This window comes from Agelaius tricolor, unplaced genomic scaffold (assembly GCF_023055355.1).
Source record: "Agelaius tricolor isolate 1412-34295 unplaced genomic scaffold, bAgeTri1.0.p SCAF_3, whole genome shotgun sequence".
Taxonomy (NCBI): Eukaryota; Metazoa; Chordata; class Aves; order Passeriformes; family Icteridae; genus Agelaius; species Agelaius tricolor.
The window spans coordinates 17,494,483-17,522,175 of record NW_027269263.1 but is presented as its reverse complement, the minus strand read 5'-3'; the positions used below and the strand labels follow the sequence as shown (position 1 = coordinate 17,522,175).

At 43.5% G+C, this 27,693-nt stretch overlaps 2 protein-coding genes across 6 annotated transcripts in view; one reads left to right on the top strand and one right to left on the bottom strand.

The window, feature by feature from the left end:
- Window positions 1–14,173, bottom strand: part of TIMP3 (TIMP metallopeptidase inhibitor 3) — a 37,646-nt gene extending 23,473 nt beyond the window's left edge. The window contains exon 1 of the mRNA XM_071422737.1: window positions 13,783–14,173. Coding sequence (XP_071278838.1) covers window positions 13,783–13,906 — 124 coding nt within the window. The 5' untranslated portion in view covers window positions 13,907–14,173. The remainder of the gene's footprint in view (window positions 1–13,782) is intronic.
- SYN3 (synapsin III) overlaps window positions 1–27,693 on the top strand; it is a 193,278-nt gene that overhangs the window by 90,723 nt on the left and 74,862 nt on the right. The gene's annotated exons all lie outside the window — the stretch shown is intronic.

The window sequence follows — 27,693 nt, the reverse complement described above, 5'->3', positions numbered from 1 at the left end:
AAGCCATCAGGGATGTTTTTGGAAAGGCTTTTTCCTGTCAGGGATCATGGCTTTACTTAAGTCACAATTTTCTACAGAAAGTATCAACTCCAGCAAAACTGGTTTTTTTCTTTTTTTTCTCAGAAAAAAATTGAACTATTTTTAACCTGCATCAGCAATTCTCTTCAACTGCGCTTGAAGTCTTAATGTTGACATGAAAGACACCTTCAGTCAAATTGGACATTTTCAATTAATCCTTCAAAACATTAGATTCAGATGTATCTGAATCGCTTTTCCTAGAAAATGTCATGCTGAAACTCCAATATTATCATTTTCCCTCACATTTCAGATGGAATAAACTTCTACCATTTCAAAATTCTCTATGAAGCAGAAAATCTGACCCTCATCAGCAAGTTTCTAGCCTTCTCTTTCACTGTATATAAATCAGGTGACAACAACAATCTCTAATAACAGAAGCAAGAGTAATTCCATTTTTCTCCTCATTTTTCATACATGGCATGTAAATTCATACAAATGAGAGCTGCAGGTACTGAGAACTTGCATAATTTCAAAAAGTAAGCCATTATCCCCTATGATTTCAGAGCATCTAAACTAAAATCAGCATTCAACATCAAAGATCCGTCCTTTAATTCACTGTGCCAGTAGAAGTCTGCCAACACTGCAGACTGTAAATAAACGTAGACCTACAAAAACCATTTTTTAAAGCAACTTAGGATACCACAAGCACTAATTTAACCTGTTCCTCATCAGCCTGCTTACTTCTTCTACTTTGAGCCTGCAGTCAAGTCAGAAAGTCAACTCTGTGATAAATGCTTTCCTACTTTAATTTTCTTTTCTGTTTCCAACATTTTGAAGCAGTATTGTTTGATTGCAGGCTGCTTCCTGAAGCTGCTTCCTTCAACTGCCCACTGAACCCAGCTGGAAACTTTCTACTGATTTTAACTGGAGTGGGATCAGGCCCTAAATAAGTAGTGGAGGAATCCCTATACTTACAAACCGAACAGCTGTCTCTGGCTTTCCAAAAGAGAAGTTATTCCTGCAGCTGTTTTCCCCTAAGTGCCATATCGCTCCAAATTGTTACAGGACTGGAGGGAGGGGGAGAAGGTGAAATCTTAATAGTCCATTAAAAAGGCGTATGGGCCATTGCGCAGCAGCTCTTTCAGTTCGGCTCAGGCAGGGTCACTGCTGCCAGGCTCAGACAGCCCTAAGGGCACGGGAAAAGTCGTCTTCTTGTTTTCACATCTCATTCACGCAATGGATAACGAGGGGGAGGGAGGAATCAGATTTTGGGTTAATTAGCACCATGAACAGACAGCTGCATTGTCATTAAAAGTTCAAGAAGTCACCGGGGTCATCACCGAACTGCGAGATGTACACACACGCACACGAGGCACACGTCTAAGGCTGCGCTTGGCAACCTTGCCCGCGCTCCGATTTGCTCCTACCCCAAGGATACACTTTGAGTCAAGAACACGGAACTGCTGTAGCTCTGAGGAGAAGACCAAAGCATAAACGTACCCTATCTGAATAGCAGTTGTTCATCCCCTTGGAACTACTTCATTTCACACATAATATACCAACTAAGAATAGTTACAGAGCTTTTTTTCCCCTGAAAAAAATCAGAGGTGTAGCTTACAATGTGTAGTTTCATGTTCACGTCTAACAGTCTGTGGGGATAAGCAGAACCCCACTTAACAAAACCATGCTGTTGGTGCGCACTGTTTCCTTCCACAGCTTCCTTCCACAAGCAAGGAAGCTGAGGAAGTGCAAGCGCACATTAGCAAATTCAGAAATGAGCATGTATGAATAATAATGAAAAGATAAAACCTCTAAAATGTCATGGACTGCTATTAATAAGATTTGGAACAGTGTTAGCCTCAGAGAGTCACAAGTTGGCTTAAAAACAAAAACAACAAATCCAACTATGCAAAACAGCCACAGATTACATTCTCCTTGCCTCAGATTGCAGTAACATTTTCTGTTAAGGGATTTTAAGGAAAACACAACAAGACAATTAAGGATTCCCCTGTCACCTTCCAAACAGGGCAGAAAAGAAATATAACCTTGAATAGCGGAAACATTACTGGTTCTGCAGAAAGCAGACCAGCATTGCCTGGTTCTGTCAGCTTTAGCTTTGCTGCCTATATATTCTAAAACCAAAATTGATCTGAAACCACCATCATTATAGTGAAATCTCACCAAAACACAGTTTTGTTTTTCTGGGTAAAAGCATAACAGATCCTGCTTACTCTTCCTATTAAATTGGCAGGCAAACATGTAGCTAACTCATGAGTGTATAGTTCCATTCAGTGCTTGGTCTTTGGCAAGGAAAAATACCCTGGGAATACACAGAAACAAGATTTTATTTTATTTAACACCTTTTCATCCCCGTGTACAATGATTGTCCACATTACTGCATCTCAGTATGTTTATGACAATGTAGCATGTTGCAGCAACTCCAGCAGTGATGTTCACATGAGGTGAAAAAGTAGAATAAAGAAATACAGCCAAAATTCAGTGGGAAAATCACATACATCAGCATTTTGGTCCTAATTGCCATGGGATTAAGATGGGATACTGCAAGCCCTGGTGGATTTCATCAGAAAAGGGAACCAAGTGGGCTAAGCTACTCTTAGAAAACTCCTCTGAATTCTTCCTCTCCCATTCAGGTCCTGGATATTTTTTTGAACCAAAACTGTCTTTCCCATATTTTTCAACAGTGCAACCTAGTGATGCTTCCTCAAAGCACCACCACAGTGTTTCAATAACAACTTTGGTCAATCTTTCCAACGTTGGTCCACATATATATTGAGGAGTATGTACTGGAGGAATCCTGCCATGTGCAGGATTATGACAGTTTGTTGTACAAACATTGAACCTGCACAAAAATGTGAATCCCCAGGTGTGCCAAGACAACTACCACCTAGAATCCTGTTCTCTCCTCTTTCCTTCTTTCTGTCAAAACAGCAGTTGCGATGTGAGTAGAATGTCAAATTTAGAAGAGGAGAGCTTTGAACAGCACAAAGAACAAAGTTTACGTCAATAGCCCAAGCTGCCATGCTGCATAAAGGACAAACAGGAAAGCAGTTTCTGAAACAGGAGGGAAAGAAAGACCCGGTGCTTTCCTTTATCCAGCTCTTCCAACAGCCATTAGTACTAGAGGAAATCAGTGTGAGAAGGGCATGCAGAAACAAACACAAAATCTTGCACTGACAGGAAGGAACCTATTGGCTTGAAAACTTTCCGGTACTAGTGAAAGCTTTGTTTCCCATCATACAGCCAAATACACCAAACAGGTGCGGTCTGATGATCTCAATCTACACCATTTCTTCAGTCAACTTAAACCTTGGAATAAAGGCTGGCAAGGACCTGCTTTCTACCCTGTTGATCTCCCAGTCAAACAGAAAAAGAGGAAAACAGAATACAGTGGCAAACTCAAGAGATAGCTACAATTTAGAATGCATGTGGGAGGTAGATTAGGCACTCATCCTAAAAAAAAGAAAAAAAAGAAAAAAAGACTTCAGAGTTGAAATATGTCTCTATAGAGTTTTGGAAGGAACTTAAAACTCCATGGATTGAATCAATCTCCAATAACATGGAATTAAAACGACAGCCTGAGAAGGGAGCTTTGGGAAAGTCAGAGTATCCCACACCACACTTCTGGGAGTTATATTTTATCAGTACCAGGACTCCAGCTGCACTGGATGATGCAAATGACTCATTATCATAGGTTCTGCTGCAGCATGTTAGTTCCAAAGTACAGGTGTTAAAGGCAAAATACTGATAAAGGTCACTAGCTATTTGTCACCTGATCTAGTTGAACTTCTGTCTGAATGCCTTAAAACCTTTCTGTGATAACTTGGAGTCTCCTAAATTACACCTAGAAGTTCTATCTGATATTATAAAATCTTCTATTTCTCTACTTCTCTGTAAAGCTGCAAACTGTTTTACAGTGGGGGAAAGCAGGACAGCTGCTTAATTCTATTGAAAATATACTGTCTGTAGAGAAGATGGAAAGAGACTTATTGAAGTCTCTTTTTTTTATCTTGATCCTCTAAGGAAATAACCATGTAAATCCTTAATCCCCAACCCCTTGGGGAACAAAAAAAAAAAAAAAAAAGGGATAGGTGCTGCTCTTCATATTTAAAAAAGTAAAACAAAGGGCTTAAGAACTCATCCTGCCCCCACCCCAGCACAATCTTTTTCAATACTGAACTTCTTGCACAGGAACTGCAGCTCTTGTCTTCCCACGCTTCTCTGTGATTTTTGCCCTGCAGGATGCTAAGGGAGGGCTGGGTATTTTGTGGCTATTGAAGTACTGTACATGATGGCTATTTCAGTGCCCCAGGGATCACTTCACTCTTTTATTTCCTCTTGGACTGATCCACCTCACCAAAGCATTTAAGATATTCAGTATTGTAAGTGCTATACTTTGCATGCAGTGTGGTCTCTCAGCTAGTTCCATCTTTTCCCCACCCTACATTCTCCCAAATACCAGAATTCTTTCAGCTTTCAGTTCTGTGCCTTATGTAGCACATTATTTATTGGAGGAAATAATTTCCTTAGAAACACACCCATGGATCCTAATCCAGAGGTGAGCATGATAAATAAGGAGGATGTTTCACTTTTCAAGAAATTTAAAGCAGGGGACTCAGAAACCTCACACTTCACAAGATAAAGCAGAGGACCCAACGGTCACTCACTTCACAAGAGCCGGTCTAAAAGCTGTTTCATACTGTCACCTCAGATCCGTTTTATCTGCAATGTGCATTTCTCTGGACCTATGAAAGGCAGGCAGGATATTTATAGCAGTGTCAGAGGAGGCAGGAAGTAGAGAACTGGGGTGGGTGCTTGGAAAGTGTATAAAGGGCTTGGAGCACAGGGGTCAGCCTGGAACTCCATCCCCCAAAAGAACACAGAGCTGAAGAAGTGTCTGGGGAATAGCTGGTTTGCCACAGATATCCCCTGGCTCACTCCTCCTCTACCTGTTCCCTTTCCAACACCAGCTATTTCCCGTCTTTCAAAGTTAAGCGGAAGTTTTCCATTCTGTAGTCTTCCTGTCTTGGTACAAGCAAGAGCATTTTTTTCTCTTGCATTTTAACTGTTTGGAGACAAACAACAAAACCTGTTCACTGGAGGAAAATCTTCCTATTTACAGCTGATCCATGAAATTTGAGAGGGCTGATTAAACATCAGAGGAGCAAGATCTTTGCTTGTTCGTGTATTCACTGAGCATGAGAGATTGAATGTGTTGTCTGAACAAATGCTTCAGTGCTCCTCTATAGAAAATTAACAGACTAACATAATGCCAGCAGGCCTCCCTGCTGACTTCACTGCAGTAACACCCAATACTCAGGGAAACATGGAGAAAAGGAAACAGATGTTGAAATCTCCATACTGTAATTACAATGCAACATGAGGGAGTTAAAATTCAAGTCCTTCATTCTAGGCCAACAGGAGTTGGGTCATTTTAAATATAGCCCTCTGAAACAGAAGTACTCCTGTTTCCTATGGGCTGTTGTGTGACTTTTTTTTTTTTTAATTAATCAGTAGGGAGCAAGAAGTAATAATGTGTTACCTTCATGCTGTTGCACCTGGTTTAGCCATTGCTACCTGCTCATTCTTGTGTAAATTTGGTGCAATTTATAGCTGCTTTGCTGAAGTACCAGTGATCATGCAGCCAGCAGAAAGCTGAGCTTGTTCATGTCATAACTGAGGAATTAAGAAAGGGGAAAATCTATGAGGTTGCTTTTCCCTCCTTGGGCCCTTTAACATGCCTTTTTACCTCCCCAATAAACTGGTTCTAAACTCTTATGAACCAGCAGGATTACAGAGCTCTGACACTTTAGGAACAGACAGCTAGTTAAGAAAGATTGTAGATTTTTTTATTAGTGTGTATTTTTGCCCAGGATCAGTAACAACATGTTGAACAATGATGGCTCTGCCACCTGCACACTCTCCTTTTATCTCCTGGCTGTAGTGGGGCAGCTTATTACATCATGTATTTCAAAAGTGCCTTTAGACAGCATGTTATATATGGCTTCACTTCATTTGCTTCTCCTGCTGCTCAATGTGAATAATTTTCCAGCTAAGCAGTATTTTCCTTGTAACTCACCTGGCAAAAATAAAAGACCAAGCCCTGCCCACACACCCATACAACCTGCATTTCTTGAAGGGCTACTTGAAGGAACTTTGCATTCATCTGAATGGAGGAAGGCAACAGCTTGGCTGGAGTCCATATAAAGGGCATGTGTTCCATCCATGGCTGGGTTTTTTCAAAGCCTAAGCCTCGATTGCCAGTCAGAAATTACCATGCTACAGGCTGATAGGGATCAATCAATAGAATAGCAGATTGTTTTATGGTGGTTCTCCTAATGAAGTGATCTCTGAAGACCAAGTGCACATTCGCTCTCCTGGATGGGTAAGATCCACCTTAGGCATGCCCCACACAGTTCCCATAGCTCCAGGCAGGGCGGCCTGCCATGTGTCACAGCTAGTGACTCCTCCTGGCTTGACAAGCCTGCACTAGTTCTTCACTGGGGCTTCCACGCTGCACCTTTACCTTCTCCAGGAGTCCTTCTCTCCTCCTTATACTCTGAGATACTCTCTGGAGGGTCTTTGCCACTCCTGCAGCTCCTAATTACCTTCTCCCATTACAGCTTTCCCATTGAGCCTCTTACTATGGCCATTCTCTTCCCCAGCCTGTAATAAAGACAGAAGTTTTCAAAGCTGAGCCCACTGACACAGACCTCTTGACCCACTAGCACAGCCCAAGACCATATCCCTAAAGTGACCATGGCCTCCCTACTCCCCAAGCACTGCTCTCTGCTGGTTCTTGGCACATTTCTGTCCAAGGAGGGACACCCCAAACCCCCTCCTTTCTTTCTAAAGTAAAAATGAGATTCTACACTGCAGGCAAACCATAGCTGATTTTTATGAGGTTTAATATAATTTTTTGTATATGCACCTCTCTGCTATTTAACTAGAGTTTTACTGTCTGTATACTGTTTCTAAGGGCTCAAATTGCCCTTTAGAAAGGTCTTATATAAACACTAGCAGGAATTTGGACTATTCATAGTCAACATTAAATTTAGCACCAAGCAGCTCAAGAGACTTCTGTCTTGAGTTTCTGAAGAATGTTTCCAGAAGACTCCCACTATCTTTTCTAGCTGGCAGAAATTTTGAGTAAATAAAGTAATCAGGGTTATTAGAAATTACTTGCATTTTTACATTATTAGACAGTGTCAGTTAATGCACTATATCTTCACTCTGGTCACTCAAGAGAACTACTTCACATTACAGTAGAATGTTAACTTTGTTTTTGACAATAGCTTTTAAGCTCTCTAGTGTTTGTAACATTCCTCTTAGAAACCTGAAACAATCAAGTCAAATCCAGCCCTGATACAAGGTGGTGAAATACTGGCGAGGCACGTGGCAATGCACCTGCCTTGCGCAGAGCACGAGGCTTACGAGGCAGGCTCAGTGTTTCCTCTCCATATTCATTACTAGGACAGATTTTAGATCTTGTCTAAGAGGGTGCATATCCATTTAATCCCCCCTTGGTCTCATTTACCTCAAGCCCAGCACTAGCCTAATACTTTCAAATAGCAGAAATTTGAAATTCACACTGGTTAACATTCTTTTCTCAAGCTATTCCAAGGCACACCCAGTTTAGCCCTAGTTTTAAATAAGGCCCTATCCCACTATGGGCAAATAGCATTGGTAGTCACGTCACTGGTGGGCAGAGAAGTGATAAGGTCCTCCCTATGAGCTCTGAGCAGTTCTACACAGAGGGTTACCAAATGGGATGACCTTCAGCTCAGCAAGTTGCAAAGAGCGTTCAGTGCCACAAAGCTGTGGAAAAGCTGAAACAGTCTCGGATAGTTTCAAATGTAATCAGCTGCTCTGATCAGCCTTGTCTCAGAGAAGTCTATGGAAGGGATAGTTAGCTTAAAGAGTAGTAAGAATCAAAGTTCTGCCAGTAAAATTTCAAGTGTCACATGTGGATGTCCTTCAGAGGTTTAGATGAGCTACAGTAGGCCTTTAATGAACTCTGCATTTACTTAATTAATTGGTGCTTGATGGCACAATTTTCCTTTCATCTTCTACACTACTATCATTTTACCACTATAATTTGCTTCCAATTTATATTATCATGTGAAAGACAGAATCATACCCTGAAAGTCTACAGCAATAAGCAGCATATTAGAGCAAAAGCCTCTTCATCTTGAAATGAAAAAAAAAAAAAAAAAAACAAACCATAATTATAGAGAAACTCAAACACAGGCACTGCTGACATTATGAGGACCAAAAATAAGTTCCCCTAGCTTAGTCTAGTTCAGAGCTGGCAAACACAGCATGCCTGGTCTTGCCTGTTGACTAAAACCAAGCTGTCCTCTCAGGTTTACCAGCTCTTCCAAACTCCCAAAGAGAGCAGCTGGTGGAAGTTTCATTTAATTCCAACACCTCCTGACCAGACCAAATAGGCTCCTTCCTTCAGTGATGCACGCTTGGTTGGGCTACCTAAGAGCACCACATGGTCCTGGAGCTGTGAGGAAAAAGAAGTTGACCTTAGACAACATTGTTACATCATAAAACTAAGTTTGCATCTTAGTAGTTCCAACATCCAACCTAGGCCGAGGTGACTCAATGAGTGCTCCTATTAAAAATGCTTGGCCCCACCCACCCCAGCTGGGATTGCACTTGAGTACAGAGATCCATTTCATCAGATGCAACTCAGTTTCCATATCCAAGAAGGTCTGAAAGTGCAGGATTAACTGTAGTAGTGTCTCAGAAAATGTGAAGTCCACCGGTGGAGCTGAGAATTAATTTGTGTGACACCTTGTGTCACTTCCCCTATGGTCAACAATCAAATCTGCTCATCCTGAAAAACAGACACGAATAAGGCAGGTCCTTCCCAAACCCAGATGAAAAACACCATACTGTGCCTGGCTGTACACAACTGTGTTCACACCAGCCCACCTCTTTCCAGAAAGATCAGAGGAGCAATTGACAGGTGGAGAGTTCTAAAGAACATGTGGGAAATCAGTGAAAATAAGGAAAAAAATGTCTGCATAAAGCAGGAGCTCCAAGGCTTAAGGTTGGAACATCTGGCTCTCTACTGGCTTAGAGACCTTGCTGGAGACACTTCCTGCAGGAAAGCTGGAGTAAGCATATGCAATAATAAAAAGAAATAACATTCTGCACTACATCTTCCAAACAGTAATTTTCACCACTTTTGTTTTTTAATAGATACATTTGGTCAAGTGACTAACTCCAGATCCCACAACTCTTATAAGGAACTAAAATTGCACATAACCACATACAAAAAAAGAAAATAATAATAATAATAATAATAATAATAACCACTAAAGAAATAATTTCTATTTCCACTGCTACTAAATAGGATAATTGAGCTGCCATCATTCTGTGGAGTGGCCATCATTCTGTCAGGAGACATGACCAGTCACAACGAACACCCTCTTTCAACAAAGTTATTAGCATGGACATGGGAATTCCATAGAAGTCAAACAAATCTCCTCCATTTCTTCCCACATAAAATGAAATTTGCAGTGCTTTTTTTAAATTCTTTTTTGAAGCTTTATGGGATGCTTCTCAGATTTCCTGCTTCTAAAATGCCTCCAAGGGAAGTCCAGTCTAAAAATAAAATCACATCATTACTTCCGTGACAAATGTCTGATTCTGAAGTGGATACACTTTTGCAACCTTTGCCACAACACGTAACAAAAAAAAAAAAAAAAAGTTTTAAATTCATCTCAGCACTAAAGATTGGTATAATTAATTTGAGACAGGTTATTGTAACTTTTTTATCAGTCTGGTAGACCTTACCTGTCTGCCTTAGAGGCTAAGACAGGACATTTGATATCACTACAACAAAATAAAGAAAGCATGTTCAAAATCTCATGTGTGATCAAGTGTTCAGCACATCTCTTTTAGGTTATTAGTGAGAAGGTGGAATAATCAACTCAGGGAAACCAGGAAAGGGCAGGTTTTCAGTTAGGTGCTGAGACTTCAGGCCAAACAAATTCACCAGTTTCCTCCTTCTCTGCTGTTTTCTTCTTGCTCTTCTCTCATATTCTCAGTTCAAAGGATGGGAGCCACTGCAGGTGTTGTGAGCTCAGTGCTATGGGTATAGGAGGGTGGAATAAAGAACAGCTTCCACAGCACCAAGGGACTCTTAAGAACTTGGCTTCGCCTCCCCAGAGTTTGCCACCTCCATCTCACCAAGAGCGAGGTTACTTAGAACAGAGAGGAGCACTACCCACTGGCATCCTTGCTGATACAGGTATTTCTTCCCCCAGCACAGAGGAATGTTGAGCTCCTTTGAGCTTAGGTAAAAGACATCTATAGTGCCATAGCTCTTCTCTAAAGTATATGCGCAAGATAGAAGTAAGATAGCTGTGGAGTGAATAAACTTGCAGATTGATTTGTCAAAGTGCAGTCTGCAATTTGACATATTTTCTCCCTTTTTTCTTTTTTTTTTTTGAAAGGATATGTGGGGCAGAGGGGGCCAGCCAAATGGGAGGCGTTTTCCAGACCTGTGAATTCAACATTCTGCAGCCAAGCTCAAAAATTCCTGCTGTTCGTGCAAAAAAAGGACAAACAAGTCCCTTTCATGTCAGCTATGTCCAGCTGGAAATGTCACAGCTTTGTCACAAAAGAACAAAGCATGCCTGGTGTCTGTTCTCTGAAAAGGTCTCTTAATTCAAACAAAAGAAAAATATTCACATCTGGAAGGGGTCATAGGCAAGAGGGCAGAAGTGGAGGAAGCAAAGTTCAGATGGCAAATCATAGCAGCCGCTGTTTGTCCAATTACGGTACTGCCTCTTCAGGCACTTACTGATCCCGGTAAAGAAAGAAAGCCAAGAGTTAAAATAGCAATTTTATTATTGATTGACCCCACAGGGCCAGATAAGACACACCTCTTCACTTTTGCTCCATTCATCATGATGGAACAGTCAGGCTGAGTGAAAAGATCCCTTGTGACCAATAGTACCTCTAGCAACAGTACCTCTTTTTTCTCGCCTTCCTCCTTTTTTTAAATTAAATATATATATATATATATATATTGTTATTTATGAAGTTCAAGATTCCTTTAAAGAACACAACCTTCACTTTCAAACTATGTACATATTGAAATCCTGCCCTTTCCAATGGGTTTATTTGACCATCTGTTTCTGTAAAGATTAAAACCTTCTAGTGACTGCAGGGTTGGGAGGCTGTATCAGAACTGAGCCATCGGAAAAATGAAAAATTAAATGTCTGGTGAGATCAGATTAAAGGAGAAGAGAATAAACTTGAGAGTAGGACTTCACAGGTTAAGCAGGAAACATCAACAGTAGAAGTTTGCATTACAGTCCTCAACTAAAAGTTTTCTTCTTCTTCAAAATGCAGTGCTTCTGAAGATGAAAAGCCTCTCCTAGGCTGCCACCTAGCTAGTTAATTTCTTGCATTGTTTTAGGAGCTATTTTAAAAGCCTCTTTTGCTCCAGCCCTTACTGCGCTGACTCCTCCCTTTAGAGCTGGTATTTTGTCAGAAGTTTTAAGAGCGATAAAAACTTGCTGCCAAGTCCCTTTCTTCTCCACAATGTGTTTTATAACCCAGCGTGTAGTTTAGTCTGTCTAAACACTGCACTAGTACACTGCCATCAGTTTCCATGGAGATGATTAACTCCTCCAAAGCCAGAAAGCTTTAGTGAGCTTTTTGTCCTTTCCGCATATGAAGAACATGACAGCATTTACTAAAATCAGCCTACAGAAATATCACATTTTCCAGATAGTCTTAGCAAATGTAAGGATTTACTTTTTCTTCAACCCATGCAGTCTTAACCAAACTTGCATTCAAGGCATTTACTGGAATGGGTTGCTCTTTCCCCTCAAGCTGCTCTTCCTTTGCATTGCTGTGATGTCTGTAGGCATGACAGCCCCAGACATATCAACTTTTTGAACTACGTTGTCTCAGAGCAAAGCCAAGGCTTGAGATATAATGAAGAGCCCAGAAGAGAGAAAGGAAAGATGAAGGGAAGACTTTAAACTCAACCAGAAAACAGAGTAGAAAACGGAAAAACTTTGTGCCCTAAAGTTTAGGAGCACCATTATATGAAACATCATAGTTTACCCTGAGTCACTTATCCGTCTAGTAAAAATATTCTGTCAGTGTGTATTTATTACAAAAATATATTTAATACCATTTTTGAACTGAAATTACCTCTTATCTATTATAGCATGACCTAACCAGAGCAAGAAAACAGTCCTTCTCCCAAAATGCAGCTAATGAAGGCCACATGCTGCCATCAGCTTTTGCTGTGGAAAAACTGTTTCCCAGTCTCACTTTCACAGAAAGGACAATGTCCCTGGCAGTTGCCACTTAGGTGGCACACTTGTTTATCCAAACTATGAAAATGGAAACAGAAGTTTAAATAATTTAGTTTCCTGGAAGAATTTCCCAGTATAAAACTATTTTATGAATGTTTTCCAGGCTATCGTCACTGAAACAAAGTGCAACCTTCCCACCACTTTTAATATGGAATGGGTTTTTTGGCATTCAGGAGCAGATTCACTATATAAACTAAACATGAGTAACCAGGCACAACTGCAGCTTCTGTAGAACTCAAGGCAAGAGATATTTTGCTACTAACCTTGGCTACTGAAAGGCTACTGGCAGCATTCATAGCAATGGGTGTTCTGCTGCAGTGAGAATTACTTTCTATTTGACTTCCATAGCAGTTGCCAGGAAGATTTCTTTGCAGACTCTACTCTGAGTCAGTACCATGTGGGTACCAGCAGTGCAAAGTCCCTGGCCCCTTTTATGCTGTGCTACTAAGACAACCTACAGAGAAGGCAGGAGACTTCTCGGACTTGTGCAGTCCTCTCACCACTGCTGAAGTGACAGCCTGTATTTACCATTACATAGACATGTGTCCATGTAATGGTAAATACAGGCTGTAGCTCAAAGGACACAACCAATTGATTTCGTACACTTTGCCACGGAAGAGCTAACAAGCAACAACAATATCTTGTTACCCACCCTCGGCCACAAGAAAGCCAACAAACTTGGGAACAGAGTCTCTATTACCTCCTCCTCAGAGATTTTTGGTGCTGTCCTTGTCCTCTGCCTAAAGTTAGTGTAACGAAAAACCCTAGGGATGCTGAAACCCATAGTGGAAAATATCAGTCAGGATCCAAGGAAAGCGTTTCAACTTTCCCAAAAGCGTGCAGGTATATACACCTCCCACAGCTGCAAAGACCACAGCACAGCATGCAGAAAGCCTGGAGACACTTGGTACCTGCTCTTCTAGCTTCCTGGCTTGAGAGAACCCATCCTAATCCTGCCTCCTACTTCTTGTCACCCAGTTGAGGAGGAAGTTTTGGCAGCCTACACCTCCAATTGTGTTTCTGTCCTGCTGTACAAAATATGGCACTCTAACAATGACTGATTTCTTTAAGATACTTCTGGGAAAGGCTGCTGCCGCCGTGGGACAGGGCTTGGGAGGGCTGGGCGGGGGTCCGCCATCACACGCCTCTCCTCTTACCAACCCAGACGTCTGCGGCAGCAACAGAGCTAAAGCCGCTCCTGGAAAGTCAGGTCACCGCTGTGGGGTGTGACCCGCCTGCCGCACCTCTGCCCTCACTGCGTGCCTCGCGGGACGCGGCTACCTGGCGGTGACAGCCGCGCTGCTGCCCGCACCCCTCAGGGTCCCGGGAGCTTTCGGCTCCCCCTGAGCCCTCCCGGCCCGGGCGGCTGCGGGGCGGCGGCACTTACCGATGTCAGAGTTGCAGAAAGCATCCTGCGGATGGATGGGGACGCAAGTGCAAGCCTCCACCACCAAGTCCCGCAGGCTCCAGCTGCACAGGAACACGACGAGGAAGCTCAGCCACGCCGTCATGTTGCCCCCGAGGTGCCTCCTCACTTCTGCGGAGCGGGAAGCGGCCAATACTGTGTTCGGCTGACTTTATTCTTGCTCCCTAACAGCCCGTGCTCCGCGGCCGCCTGCCCTGCCCCTGTCTCTCTGGCTGACTCGCTCGCCGGGACGGTGCGGGCGCGGAGCTGCGCGGAGCTGCGAGGAGCTGAGGTGCGGAGCACTGCAGGCAGAGCGGGACCGGCGCGCGGAGTTATACCCGGCTCGAGCCGCTCGCGCTCCGGGGGCGCCGCCGCGCGCGGCCAATGGCAACGCCGCATTACCTCATCGGCGCGAGCGCGGGGCGGGGCCGCGCCCGCCGCGCCTTATAGGGAATAGAGCGGCGCGCGGCGCCCAGCGCGCGGGGGCGCGGCCCTGGTTCTGGCCCGACCGCGGTTCTGGCCCCGGTTCTGGCCCCGACCGCGGCTCTGACCCCGACCCGCTCCGATCCGACCTGGACCCGACCCGACCCGACCCGCTTCGCTCCCGGTAGCGCGGGGCGGGGGAAGCCTCGCTCCGTGCCGGCTGTAGCTCTCCCGTAGCGGCGAGTGTCCGCCCAAGCCTGTCACACCCTGCCCCGGGCCGGCCCGCGCCGCTCCTCAGGACACCTGGAGAACGCTTGCGGTCCTTGGACAGCTCGCGCTGCTTCCCTTCAGTCCGCCTGCAAACTGACTGTAAACTGCAGGCACACCACTCTGGCTATTCCAAAGAGCTGTCTAACGCACAAGTGCAGTGTGCTGCTTCTTTTCCTCTCCCAACAGGCCGTAGAAAGAGGATGGGGGGAAAGGACAAGACCTATTCTGAAATGTAAACCAGGATTTTGCCCTGGATGTTTTTAATCCTGCTCAGATGCTCCTTCTCCACCACCCAGCAATTCCCCTTCTCTGGCCTTTCAGTCAGAAAGCGGTCATAACCTGCTAAAACCAAGCTGGAAAAAGCAGTGTTGTTTCTACCCAGGCACTCCCAATATTTAATCTCAAAGTATATTTCAGCAGAGCAGCTTTAGTTGAATTTAGAGAAATGTCCTATTTGTTTTGTTTTCCTTTATCCCCTTTTGAAGCCATAAATTTCCATCAGCTGTAGAAATGTAAATGTTATAGAAGAGCTGGGACTGTAAGGATGGAGATTGCCAGCTGCATGATACAGACAGCCTTATTATCCTCCAAAGGGGACTGAGGGGTGATTAATCACAGTATCAAACCAGTGTATATAATGTCAGAGTACTTTCCACGGGGTTTACAAGACTTAAGTGCGTCTAGTTATAAATTATGCTGGTATTAAAGGCCAGGGACCAGCTGTCCTAATTTCTGTATAGTCAGCTAAGTCTTTAGATTTACAATTCTGCTCCATCTGGGTGAAACACAGTCTTCCTACACCTTTTCTTTAATCATACAGTCCATATAAATTAAAATCTCCTGTCTTATGGAAGCACAGGCTTTTATTTGGAGCATTGGTAGGCAAAAGCTTCAGGATGGGTGTTGTCAGTAGGGATCAAGGTTGCAATGCCAGCAGTGGGAAACACAAGTTCCTATCCTCGCTGTGACACGGACAACCTGTGTGGCAGCTTTGCCTCACTGTGCTTCAAATCCCTGTGTCATGGGATAATAGTGTTGGGAGCTACTCAGGAATGTGCATTAGTGAACACAGTGAAAAAATCAGATGGTGCTGAGGTACTAACGGGTCCTATAAGTATGTGTGAGACAGGGTATTAAATAAATCATTCTGTTTAGGCACCTCACAGTCTGAACCATTGGGCCCAAGTTGCAATACAAGAAACCCTGTTCAAAAAATATTTTAGGTACTTAGACTGTCTGTTCAAGGTACTACAAGTGAAGCTGGATCCCTCAGGTTGGGTGGATGTCATTTCAGTCTCACTGGCTGTAAACAAGGAACAACTCCTCCAACCTCAGCAGAGAAACACGGAAGAAGAATGAGGTGTGTCTGGCACTCTCATTTTTCCTTTGTTGTTGTAAAAAGTTTGATATCCACCAACATCATGATACACCTGGCCTATCAACATCTCAGATCAATACCTGAGATAAGTAGAATTCTGCCAGAACCTGACACTGGTGTAAGTAAGGGAGAGTTTGGCCCACACACAACTAGATTATAATCACAGCTCCGGCACCACCTCCCTTCGCTCTCTGGCCAAGTAACTCCCCTGAATATGTTTCTTCATTCCTATAATAACACCTTTCCTGTGTGTTCCGAGGACTAACATGCTAAATGCTTTGTAATAAGCTTTTAAGCTGTTGGGTGCTGAGTAAATGCTGAGAGTCTATGATATACAGATGCAGGACACATTCAGAGGAGACTGAAAAACAAACCCACTTTCTCGATATCTGAAATGGGAGAGGAAGGGGCCCAGAAATTACTGAAGTTCCACAGGGCCCTCCAAGGTATGGAAGTAGCCTGCTTACAGTGAGGCTGACCAAGCTAGTTAAAATGACACCAAGTTTGTGCTGATTGCAGGAACTGGCTCGTTTTTCAGATATAATCCAGAGAAGCAATCAGATGAAAAGGAGTGACACAGCTTGATCCAAGGGCTGGGCACATCTCTTCAGAAGGGATGGGGTGCAGGCTGTCAGTATGGCAAGGCTTACCACTATCCTCTATACCACTGTTTGGGAAATGATCCAGAATTTTTTTTAGTGCTTTTATTATCATTGCCTGGAGTAGTAGTACCTGTGTTTGATCAGGGCTTGGCTGATTCACCTGCTTTTTTTACACTTAGATATTCTTTTTCAGAGAGATTCATTTCTCTACAGTAGTTGGGGTGCAGTTTTTTCAATCAGGACTGGATACTGTACATTAAGAACAATATTTATTTGCCTCTTGAAGAGTACACTTCACACAGAGAAACCAGATTGTGCTGTTTTTGTAAAGTACAGGTAAATTATACTCAGGAAAGTTCAGTCTGGCCAGTGGCCTGCTCAAGGCCTTTGTTAAATACTTTAATCTGCCTGTACACTCATTTTATCATCTGCAAATAGAGATATTCTATGTTATCATCTGATAATATCCATTAGATATCCAATATTAGCCTCTCCCCTTTAAGACCTACTGGCAAAGTGACTCTGAAAAAGCCAGGCAAAGATTCTGAGTGTTTATTTATATGAGAAAATATTGATAATGGTGTCAGATTAACAGAGAAAGTCAATGAAGGAACTGAAAGGATAATCATCTCTGAATTCCTCTTCTATGCCCTGTCTGCATGGGAAAAACTGCAAAGGGAAAAAAAATAAATAAAAACTGTCATTCTGCTTCTTTGCTCAGATAAAACTTTAAACCTTATATGGCCATAAAGAAGGCAGCATTGAAAGAAGGAGAAAATAGACACCTTGATCTTCATATGAGAAAATTTGAATTCACGTTTGCTTAATGTCCCCAAATAAAGAAATCTATGTTATTCCAGTCTTCCATCAAGAACACACTGCTGAACACAATTAAGGATCTCTCTGCCTTACCGAGCAGCCACACAACTTCATGCTGTGACCCCGTCGGATCCCGCAAGCCAAGCATGACTGGGCTGGGTCAATAGCTGGTGTGAAAATTCCCAGGAAAAGCCATGTCCCGCAGGTGGTGTTGACTGAGCTCAGCGTCCTTCTCCCCTCCACATTCCGTGCAGGAATGTGCGCGGCAGTGCTAGGGGGCAGTGCACTGCAAGAGATGGTTCGACCTCCGCGCCTGGAGCCAGCTCTACGCAGGACCTAAAGAACCGATTCTTTGGAAAAGGAAACATATTAAGCTGGGTGTCATTTAAATTTCGGGAAGGAGAATTACCTTCTGCTTTCAGATACTCATATTAGTTTATATCAGGTGCATGTTTACATCATTTTCCTTCCACAAGACTCGCCTGGAACCAGGGACAGAGACTGAGATATGAACTAAAGGCATGTTCACTTGCCTTCTGATCACATTTCATTGTGAGGGATGCCGGCTGCTTCAGTACAGAAGGGCTTCATCAAACTACAGCAACTGCTGGCAAAAAAAAACCCACATACCAGGAGGGCTGAGAGAAAGAGAGAGAGGGGGAGGTGCAGAGAGAGAGACCCCACTATCACCAGAGAAAAATACCCTGACAAATGTCACATGTAGTGGTTGGTAACACTTCAGTTCATCACCAGGTCTTAGCTGGCTTAAACTGAGCTTAGCATGAATGAAATCAGGAGAATTCAACCTGCAGTTCAACAGCCCTGCCACCTCCTTAACAATATATTAACTTTAAAAGCTTCTGAAGTAAGGGCCCTTTTCTATTTTAATTTTTTGACAGCAAATTGACTTGATTCATGAGTGTGGAGTCTTGCCATTAGCATTCTAAATTGTCCACCTGACAAGTTGCTCAAAAGCATCCTCTTGTCCTAAAAACTTTTCTTGAAGTTGATAATCTTTATATCTTTTGCAGCAGCTCAGCATCATGCCCTCTAGGAGGTCTCATTGTTTTTATGCATGAGGGGAAGGGTAGGTGTTTTCAGAGCTATCTGATGTTCTTTCTACAGCACACTCCTGCCATCTTGTAGGACAGTAGAGAATTGTCATGCATTGTGTTAGAAAAAGGTTCTCATATTTCTTGATTATCTGCTTCTTTTTCAGTAAACTGTTTCTTTTCTAACATTGTCCTCTGAGAAGATGTTTTGTTTAAAATGTTTGTATTTGCTATGATTTATGTATGTGAAACAAATTGAAAAACTCCTATTAATTCCACTGTTGTATCTGTGAACTTTATATGCTATTTAAAATGAGAATACTCCTTCTTCAAAAATGTCTTTGATTCTATGAATACATACAAAAAAAAATTCATTTGATCTCTTTCTCTGAGGTTGCAAAGGAATTATGTCACCTTCCTGTCTGCAAGCCAGACATAGGTAACACTCCATCCCATTCCCAAGCTTTTCATTGCAGGTACACCATTAAATTTTCATCAGCTCTAACAGTTCTATACTGTGTTCAATCTTCAACAATCCTTTAGAGACTGTGCCCACTGAGAGCACCCAGCCTGGTAGCAGACTGTAGGCACCATGTGTTTCCAGGAATATTACATTATAAAGGGTTGTGGAATATGAAATCACCCCTCAGTAGTTGGGTATCCTTCAGTCAGGCTGTGATGTGGCATCAGCTGCAGAAGAGTAACCAGGAAATATCTTTTAACAGCCTTATCAAGCTGAAAATGTTTCCTGCACATGACCGCGCTCTTTGGCCCAAATCCAGCAAAACACTAAGGCACATGTTCAGCTTTAAGCACACAAGATGCTCTACTGAAGTCAACAGAACCATTTACATACACAAAGTTAAATATAAGCTTAAGTGCATTTCTGGACCAGGGCCAGAGGGCTCAGTACCATGCAGGGTTCAAGCCAGGAGGCAGTGATTAGATGGTCTGACAGAATCCGGGAGGGAAGGACATGACGTGATTTGCTTGGTTCTACCTGCCTATGCCTCATTCCAAGCAACTAATGTTCTCTCATTTTTGTTTATAGTAAGTCTTTCCATTTCTCTTGTTTTGCTTTCCTGCCGCTGTAGCCATTTTCAAATTGAAGTTTTGATTTTCTTTTTTAAAGCCTTCTAAATGCATCAATAGCTTTAAGTGACTGAACAAAGAGATTTCAAATAGATGAAGTACTTCAAATGGTAATAAGAGCTGGTGTTCCCAGAGCTTTGGAGGCTGCACTAAATACAGAAGAGAGTGAGAGCAATTGAAAATCACTTTTCTGTTGTTCCTTTGTATGAACTGGTTTCTGGCTTATGCAATGCACAGTAATTAAAATGACTGGAATGCCTCACATTTTTAAGAGAGCTTTAAGGCAGCTCTGTGGCATTGCAGCCAACAGAGTTCATGAGCAGATTCATGGCTGCAATCGAGGTTTGACGTTTCTATCCACGTAACTTGAAGAAGACAATATCTCTGTAGAAGCCTTTGAGGGGAGGCTTCTACAATATCTCTCTAGAAGCCTTCCCTTGAGGAAGAAGGGATAGACACACAAACGCAGTAACATCTGCATCAGCTCCATGAGCAGCTATCGGGCAAATCTTCCTTTTGATGGGATAAGAGCCTAAAGGTTGGTGTGGTCGTCAAAGATTTTATTGCCTTCTCTCACTGTAGCCTTTAATGTCCTGCTCAAACTCAAGTGTGGGACAGAAAGCCTGCCAGACTGGCATGTCTCTCACAGCTGGTTGCCCTCCCTGTGATGTTACTCTGCTTGTCAGGGGTGAGGTATTATCTTGGTGCTTTTCTGCTCCCCCAGCACAGTCCAGTATTTCATTTTCAACTTTTCCAATTTTTTCTTTTTACTGGAGGTGGCTGACCACTCCATCCCCAGTTTTCTCTCAACTACTGGCCTGGCTTTTCATAGTAATGATTGGCCACAGAGGAGCAGGAGGAGAGCTGAATATAGCCTCCCTTGGGGGGAGAGCTGGCTGACCTAAGGACATGGCCTTTTTGGCATGTTGAACAGCCAGATCCTTCTTCTCTCATCTCTCTGAAGGCTTCTCACCAGCCTTCTGAAGGCATGGACTGAGCCTGCTTCCTCATCTCTCAGCATAATCTTTCTCTCCTTCTCATCAGAGGGCACTGTCAGGATACATCTGCTTCCACAACCCCCTGTGAGTGTAGGGAGGTAGAGAAAGATCCCAGGCAGGAGGCACTAATCCTGTATCTCTTAGACCATCCTGAGGCTATGAGAGCTGCAGCCCCTTCATGTGCCAGTCCCTAGGATGTGTCACTGGTTTTAAAGCATGTTGGAATCCCCTAAAATTACCATACATATGAAAAGCAGAAAGAGCAGCACCACAGTGCTTGCGTCCCTTTTTTTGTTTCTTTAAAGAGCCTGAAGATAGTATTGGGCTGTCTGGTGTGAAGGAAGGGTCTTTTCTTTACCTGCAGAACAGGTGCAAGTGCAGGAAAAGTTGATGTCTTGAGTTGCTTCTCCCTGCACAACCTTCAGAAACTTCCTGTAAGAATAAGCCAGTCTCCTCATCCCCGTAGTGCAGGTGTTACCAGCCTCTCACCTGAAACTGAAAATTAAGGTATTAGTTATAAGAACAGTCTCTAGTGACAAGGATAATGTCCCAGCAGGGAATGAACTCAGTGACTCCTGTCATGCATGCCACTGCATGATGTCAAAAGTGAGAAGCAGTTCCTCTGTATGGAATTGCTCCAGCATAGGATTTTTCTTATAAATCCAGACTTTTTCAATGCTTTCCTTCCTGTGCTCCCAAATCTATGCTGTATTCTAAACAGTAGCTGACTGCTCACTGACATCAGGCCCTTCCCTCAGGCTCACAGTCCCAGCCAGGAGAAGCTGGGGAATTTCCGATGGGAGATTTCAAGGACGGATCTCTTTCTTCTCTAGAGCAAAAGGCAGCGCTTCAGTTTCCTCACTCTTTTGGAATTTTTATCCATAAATCTTGGCATTCAGTGTGAGACAAAAGATGAGGAGATGGTAGATCTGCAGTCTAAAGTGAGAACATTTATTTGTTTATTGTCCTGCTCTTCCGAAGTGAAGAGTAATGCATTCCTCAAAGGAACTTCTCAGGTCAGCAATGTGAGTTCCACACCTAATGTATTAATGTCAGGAGTGAAAAAATCATTGTTTGATTTAGCACAGATGTGCAAAAATAGTATTCTTTGTCCACTGAAAACTGAGCTAATCCACAGCCTCTCTTCCCCTTTCCTTTAATCTGACAGCCTCTATCCCTTCACTGTGCCTTTCTGAGGGGTGTTTCAGTGAGAACTACCCAGAGCTGCAGGAACCAGGAAGATGTAGTCTATATGTACAGAATACATACCAGGAGTTGAACTCTGAAGGTACCGAAGCTTGACCATGTGCTGTGAGCAAGCAAACACCTCTCTGTAGCTTTGCTGTTTGTAGCTGTGCCACCAAATCTCACACAGAGTGTTGGCCAGAGTCTGGCATTATCCCAAGTGCCTTGCAGTGGGATCCTGGACTGCGCTCCAAAGCAGTGGCTCATCTCAAGTGCTAAGAGGTTGGAGAGGGACTGAACACTTTTGGCAGAAGCAGGTGTCCAGTAACAGCTTAGCACAGCACATTCTCTCTTCTCCCTTTCCTCTTTCTCTCCCTCTGCCTCTGCCTGCCTCTCCTCTCCAAGGTAACTGCAAGAAGAGATTGAATTCTCACCACACAGGCCAGGGAGGCAGAAGGGTTCTCCCTAGACACCTAGCTGAGGTCAGTGAGGAAAGTGCTCTCAGAGTAAAAGTTATGCAATGCATGGGAGGAATCCACAGTTTTAATCATGGGATAATTAATGGAAAATAATAAACAAAGGGCTGAGCAACAGCAGTTTCTACCAACAGAGATATGATTCTCCAGCAGACTTTCCCCAGCACCTGACAGTACAAAAGACAGTAGATAGACAAGTATTTTATGTGTTTACATTTTAGCTGTATCTTTATGTTCCCTAGATTACCACCCAGCATTTTTTAACCAATATCTTGCTTCCTTTTCCCTCAGTTCAAGTTCAGCAGAACCACCACAAGACCAGTGAGGGGAATGGGAGGGTAGGGGTGAAGTTCTGCGCAGTGCCAACAAATCCTTAGTGCAGCTAGGATAGAAGGCACTAATCTGGTCTCTGTTTCCTCATAGGATAGCTGTGGGTGTACCTACTGAAGGCATTTCAATTCCCCTTTCCAGCGCTGAGACTGAATGAGCTGTTGCTGGAAAAAAACTTCTTCCATTGATACTTAAATAAAGTCTCTTCTGTGCCAAAGAAACAGGATCATCAAGAAGAGCACAGTGCACCCCATGAAAAAGAAGGAGCAAGCTAGGGAGGCAATAATTTACTTCATTTGAAATTGACTTCCCCATCCAGAATAAAACTTCACCTTTGAACACCATGTATAATGGCAAGTTAGCCTAGAGAGGCTAATATATAGCATAATCTGTGTATGGATGTAAGCAATAGCATTCCAGAGAGATGGCTGGAGGAAACCCATACTCACTCCTAGTGACTGCAAGAGCATTTCCTTCTCCTTCTGCTCCTCCAGAACCTACCTCCTTAGCTTAGACAATGTCTCCAAGTCCCCTTAGGTGTTTTCACATGTATCAATGCAATCACTTTTAACAATTTTTTTTTCTCCCTGAAATTGTAATCTGAAGGATTAGGTAGTCATAGCCATTTGGTTTTATTTTGAGAAAAGGCTTTTAAAATAGGAAGGAGAAAATAGGACAACCTGGTGCTGCCAAATAACCCAACTTATTCCATCAGGCATTTCTGGGAAGAAGAAGGGAGGGAAGCTTTTAAAGCCATGCCTGTGGCTGCATATAAGGGACAGTTCTCAAAGGATTCCCCTAATCAGATTCTGAAGAAAATGGGCTGTCTCTTTGTAATTCATTCCATGTCTTATTCTAAGATTATATGCTCTGGTCATGTGAAGATTTACAGTCTCAAATTTACTGGCCTCAGAGAATCTGAAAGAATTATGCAAGAAATCATGTTCTGTCATAACTGAGGCCTCACACAGCCGTGCTTCCTAAAGACTACTTCTAACTCGATATATGGCCCCTCTAGGGCTTTGTAAGCCCTTCTGGGGAAGAGAGAAGGGGAGGAAAAAGGGGAGCTGCTGATGATTGCCATATGTGAGAAGCATCCCTGTCTGCACGTGGGTGTGACGTCCGTGTTGTCACAGAGGCCGAGCTCTGTAGAGCCCCCATTTCCTGTTTCCAGTCAGAATCTTGCTGCCAGAGCAGGAATTCCATATCACTCTGTACTGCACTTACAAAAAAGGAAAATTATGGCCAATGGAGGGGGAAGGGGTGGGGGAAATCCTCTTAAATAGCCATGTAGGATGTCTGGGCAGGGATATGAGCCAGGAGTCCTCAGAGGCAGTAGAATAAGTGGGAGGTTAGCAAACAACCATTTTCTTCCTTTGACTAGTGTTCCTTAGAGACCTCAGTACTCCAGTTCTCATAGCTAATTTTAGCTATTTGTGGTTGGCCTGTTCCTAATGTTCCTTTCCTATCTCTCTCACACACACTGAACCTTGGGATAGTCTCTGTGGGTTGACAGATGACGTGAAAACCTCTAATCTGCAGGTCAAATATCAAAAAATGAAGTGGGATCGTGCAACTGGAAGCATAATTTGCTTTTTTTCCAAATAAGGGAAATATATTCATATTTGTAGTTCTTAGCATACCAAGTTTATGAGGTTTTTTAAAAGTGTATGAGGGGAATGACCTATTCTTTAAAATTTTATGGTAACCACCAAAGATGTTATCATCCCATGGACACTGCCTTTCCTATGCAGGCTATGACTGATACGCTTTCATTATGTTTTGGCACTGCTCTTTGTTAGAAAAACCAAAACCACATTGTCCCAAACACTGTACTGATACATAATAGGCAGGATGAGTCCCTGCCAAAGGGCATCGAGTGCACATTAGAGAGGGTTTAAAATGAACATAGTGGCAATAAATGTGCCATACCAGGAGGGAAGGAGCTTGCAGCTTGTGGCATTTATACTGCAGATACCACATTCAGGGAACTCTGAGTCTTACCTGCTTTACACTCCTGTGGTAAATTGATGTCAATGCTTTATCTAACATGAGGTTTGCTGTACAGATTGTGATGAGTCTGAAGTCCAGAGGCACCACAGGGTACAAAAGAATGGTAAAAGGGTAGGGATGACTCTTCTTGTCTCAACCAAATTTTTCCAGAAACATGAGCAAGAGGTGGCTCTTTTTCTTCCACTAAATTTCTCATGGATTCCCTCTCCTGATTGCCTCTCCTCTCCACATACAATCTGTAGAGGATGCTCTACAGGGGAAAGTGTGTGCTCTAAGTGATGGATGTGTGGGACTGTGGACATTAAAAGGGTTTATGGGCCCTTAGATGCTGACTCTGCTATGTAAGAAAATTTAGTTCAAGGCCTGGAAATTGTGTCACTAACCTTTTTTCAGCTGATTGATTTCAAAAATCTTAGAGTCAGGTGAGGAATCCTGAGAAACTTGATTAGGAGGAGGAAAAGGTAGTTATTATGTTTCTCAAAGACAGAAAAGCAGTATTCCTTGAGAATAGGCCAGAGGCCAGATTTACATTATTAATTAGACAGACACCTCTGGTTTTGTGTTGGACCAAAAGCAAAAGACTGACTAGGGTATCTTGGACAAGACTGCCTGTAGCACCCTGCTCTGGCTGGCAGGAAGCAGCCAGTCTGCACATAAAACAGACTTCGTGAGCTGCTTTCCTGGGAGCTCTGCTGATGGCTGAAGGTCCCTTAATTTTTAAGTGTTGGCAGTTTGATTCATTTTCAGACAGAGATAAGTCCTGCCTAAACTGGAGGAATGCATGGAGGGAATCTTCCCCCACTACACCCCATATATAGGTTGTCCTAATAGTCCCTGAACAGATGAATGGGGTCATGTGAGCCCGTGAAACTCTATCTGTTTTGGAGGAATGGTGGGTGTGGTGCTGTGGTCATGAACAGATATATGTGTTGCCTTTCACAGAGAAGCTCACTGTCCTCCAAAGACTGAATATCAACAAAATCCTTCCTGTGGGGACTTCCAGTTCTGCCCAAGCCAGCTGTAAATTCCTTTGAGGCTAAGACTAAGAAAACTGGAATCCTGGGAGGGCTTTGGTACAGTCCCAAAACCATTTCCACTGAACCTTCCCAAAAATATGGTTTCTCTGACCCAGGAATGTGAGCTCTGTAACAATGCAAAGCTGAAGTCCTAGACTGCTGGAATTAACCAGTATTAGCTCATTGCATCTTTAGCTATGTCTGTCTCAGCTAACATGAAAATCATTTTCCCTCTGGGACACAGACTTGGTTCCATTTTTGTGTAGCACCTGGCACAATGGGGATGTTGGCATTTGTGTGAGGTGCTACCTCTATATAAGCAAATTTAAAAATTCGTGGGACCCCTACTTTCTTCTTTACTGCTTTTGAGTTGATTATTTAAGAGTAAGCGATCATAAAGCATCTGAGTGAGCAGAGCAGAGCTAACGGCTGCTTCAGCCAGGAAATGCCTGAGGAGCAGAGAAAACAGAGACTGGAGTATAAATTGCTGTAGCACAGTGGAACAGAATGCATGAGCCGGTACAGACTCGCTGAAGCAGGAGATATCAGAAAAGTAGTTATGTACACAGAGAGCTCCTCTACTGGTCCCAGCAAAACTGGAACAAAACTACATTTACTCTACAGCAGGTGAAGGTCCAGTCCTCCAAACCCCGGGCAGCTGGCCATCCTGACCACTGGACCTACCAGCTGCCTCCTCACTTGTCAGACCTTCTGCTTTTGCCTTCTGTCCCTCACCATCTGTTTGTCCTTTTCATGTGAGAGGTCCCTTCCAGTTGTCACCCTCTGCATGAGCCAGTTGAAACATTTGCCTCCCCTACCAGGACAAGTTTCCTTCACAATTTTTGTGCTTCCTTGCATGATACAATTTCTTTTCTGAATGAATATTCGCAGTGTTCCCCTTTTAAACACGGAGGTTCTAGAGTGACGTAACACCTCTTGGAGCAAATGCCTTCCCTAAAAGCCTTGATGTTGAGACCCCAAAAGTCAACACTCTGTTTTCCAAGGATATAGAATGTAATCCAGGCATGGCTCCCTTGCCTGTGGTTTCTGTGTTGCAGTGAAGTGTCCAGCGAGCAGCCAGCCAGAACAGCCACCAGCATGCCAGAAAGGGCATGTCAAGGGTGGGAAGGAAGAGTGGCTGCACCACATTGTGTTCCAGGCATGTTTAGCTGGCACGTGGTCCCTGAGGGACTGCTGGATGCTGGAGTATATTTAGGGCAGCTTCTGGGCTACTTGAGCTCACAGTGAGAGAGGTAAGGCAAAATCATGCAGCTGCACCCAACTCCTAGAGACTGTCTTCCCACTGCTTGTGAGAAAGGTCTGAGCAGAGCAGAGAGAACTTAGACCCACATCACACTACACACCAACTTCTCTGCCTCTTCCTACCTGCCAAAGTAGGAGGGTGAGAGTTCAAGTGAAAACTTTCTTCTGGAGTAGGGAAAAAGAAAAATAAAGAATAGCCAGGTGGTTTGCTGTGCTCACACTCTTCTTTGCAACCTAAAGTAGCCCCACAGACTGACATGAATGATCTTATTAACTTGTGCTCACATGAAATACACACAAACACAGAAGTGGGGAAGGCTTTCAGGGCTGTTCCCAGCTCTGAAGCAGCTCTTTTACAGGGCTAGACTGGTTGTTTTTTTTCTCCCCAGATGAGAGGCTGGTCAACACCACCCCTAAACTCACCTCCACCCCCAAACAGCTGTTTTGCCAAAGGGTGGAGAAGCAGACCTCCTGACTGAGGGTGGAGCAGTTTGAAGGGGAGGAAAGCAGTGACTTCACTTCTTATTAAGTAATACCAGAGCGGGGTGTGCATCACTCTGAAAAACAAGACTTTGGGTGGGGGCAAAGGCTGTCTGCAGCATCTTATGCATGGAGCCTTCCCCTTTGTGGAAAATGAATCGAATACACCATTCTGAATAGTGAATTTAGAAAGTAAAAGATGTTGAGGGCCTCGTAATCTTATTTAAGGGGATCCAAGAAGAGAATCAAGGTGAAAGGGCTCATAATGTGTTTTGGGCTAGACTTTAGGAAAGTCCACTTTCCTCCAGCAAAGATAGAGAAACATAGGAATAGATCGAGTCCCTGTGAAAAAAGCAGCACGTGGGGGTCAGCTTTCATAGGAGGCAGATGGCACTGGGGTCTGTGTACAAATACTAGGGGAGTGATGGCAGGACAGACAAAGGTGTCTTTGTGATCACAGGGCTACCTGCAAGGAGACTGCTCACAGCTTCCTCTC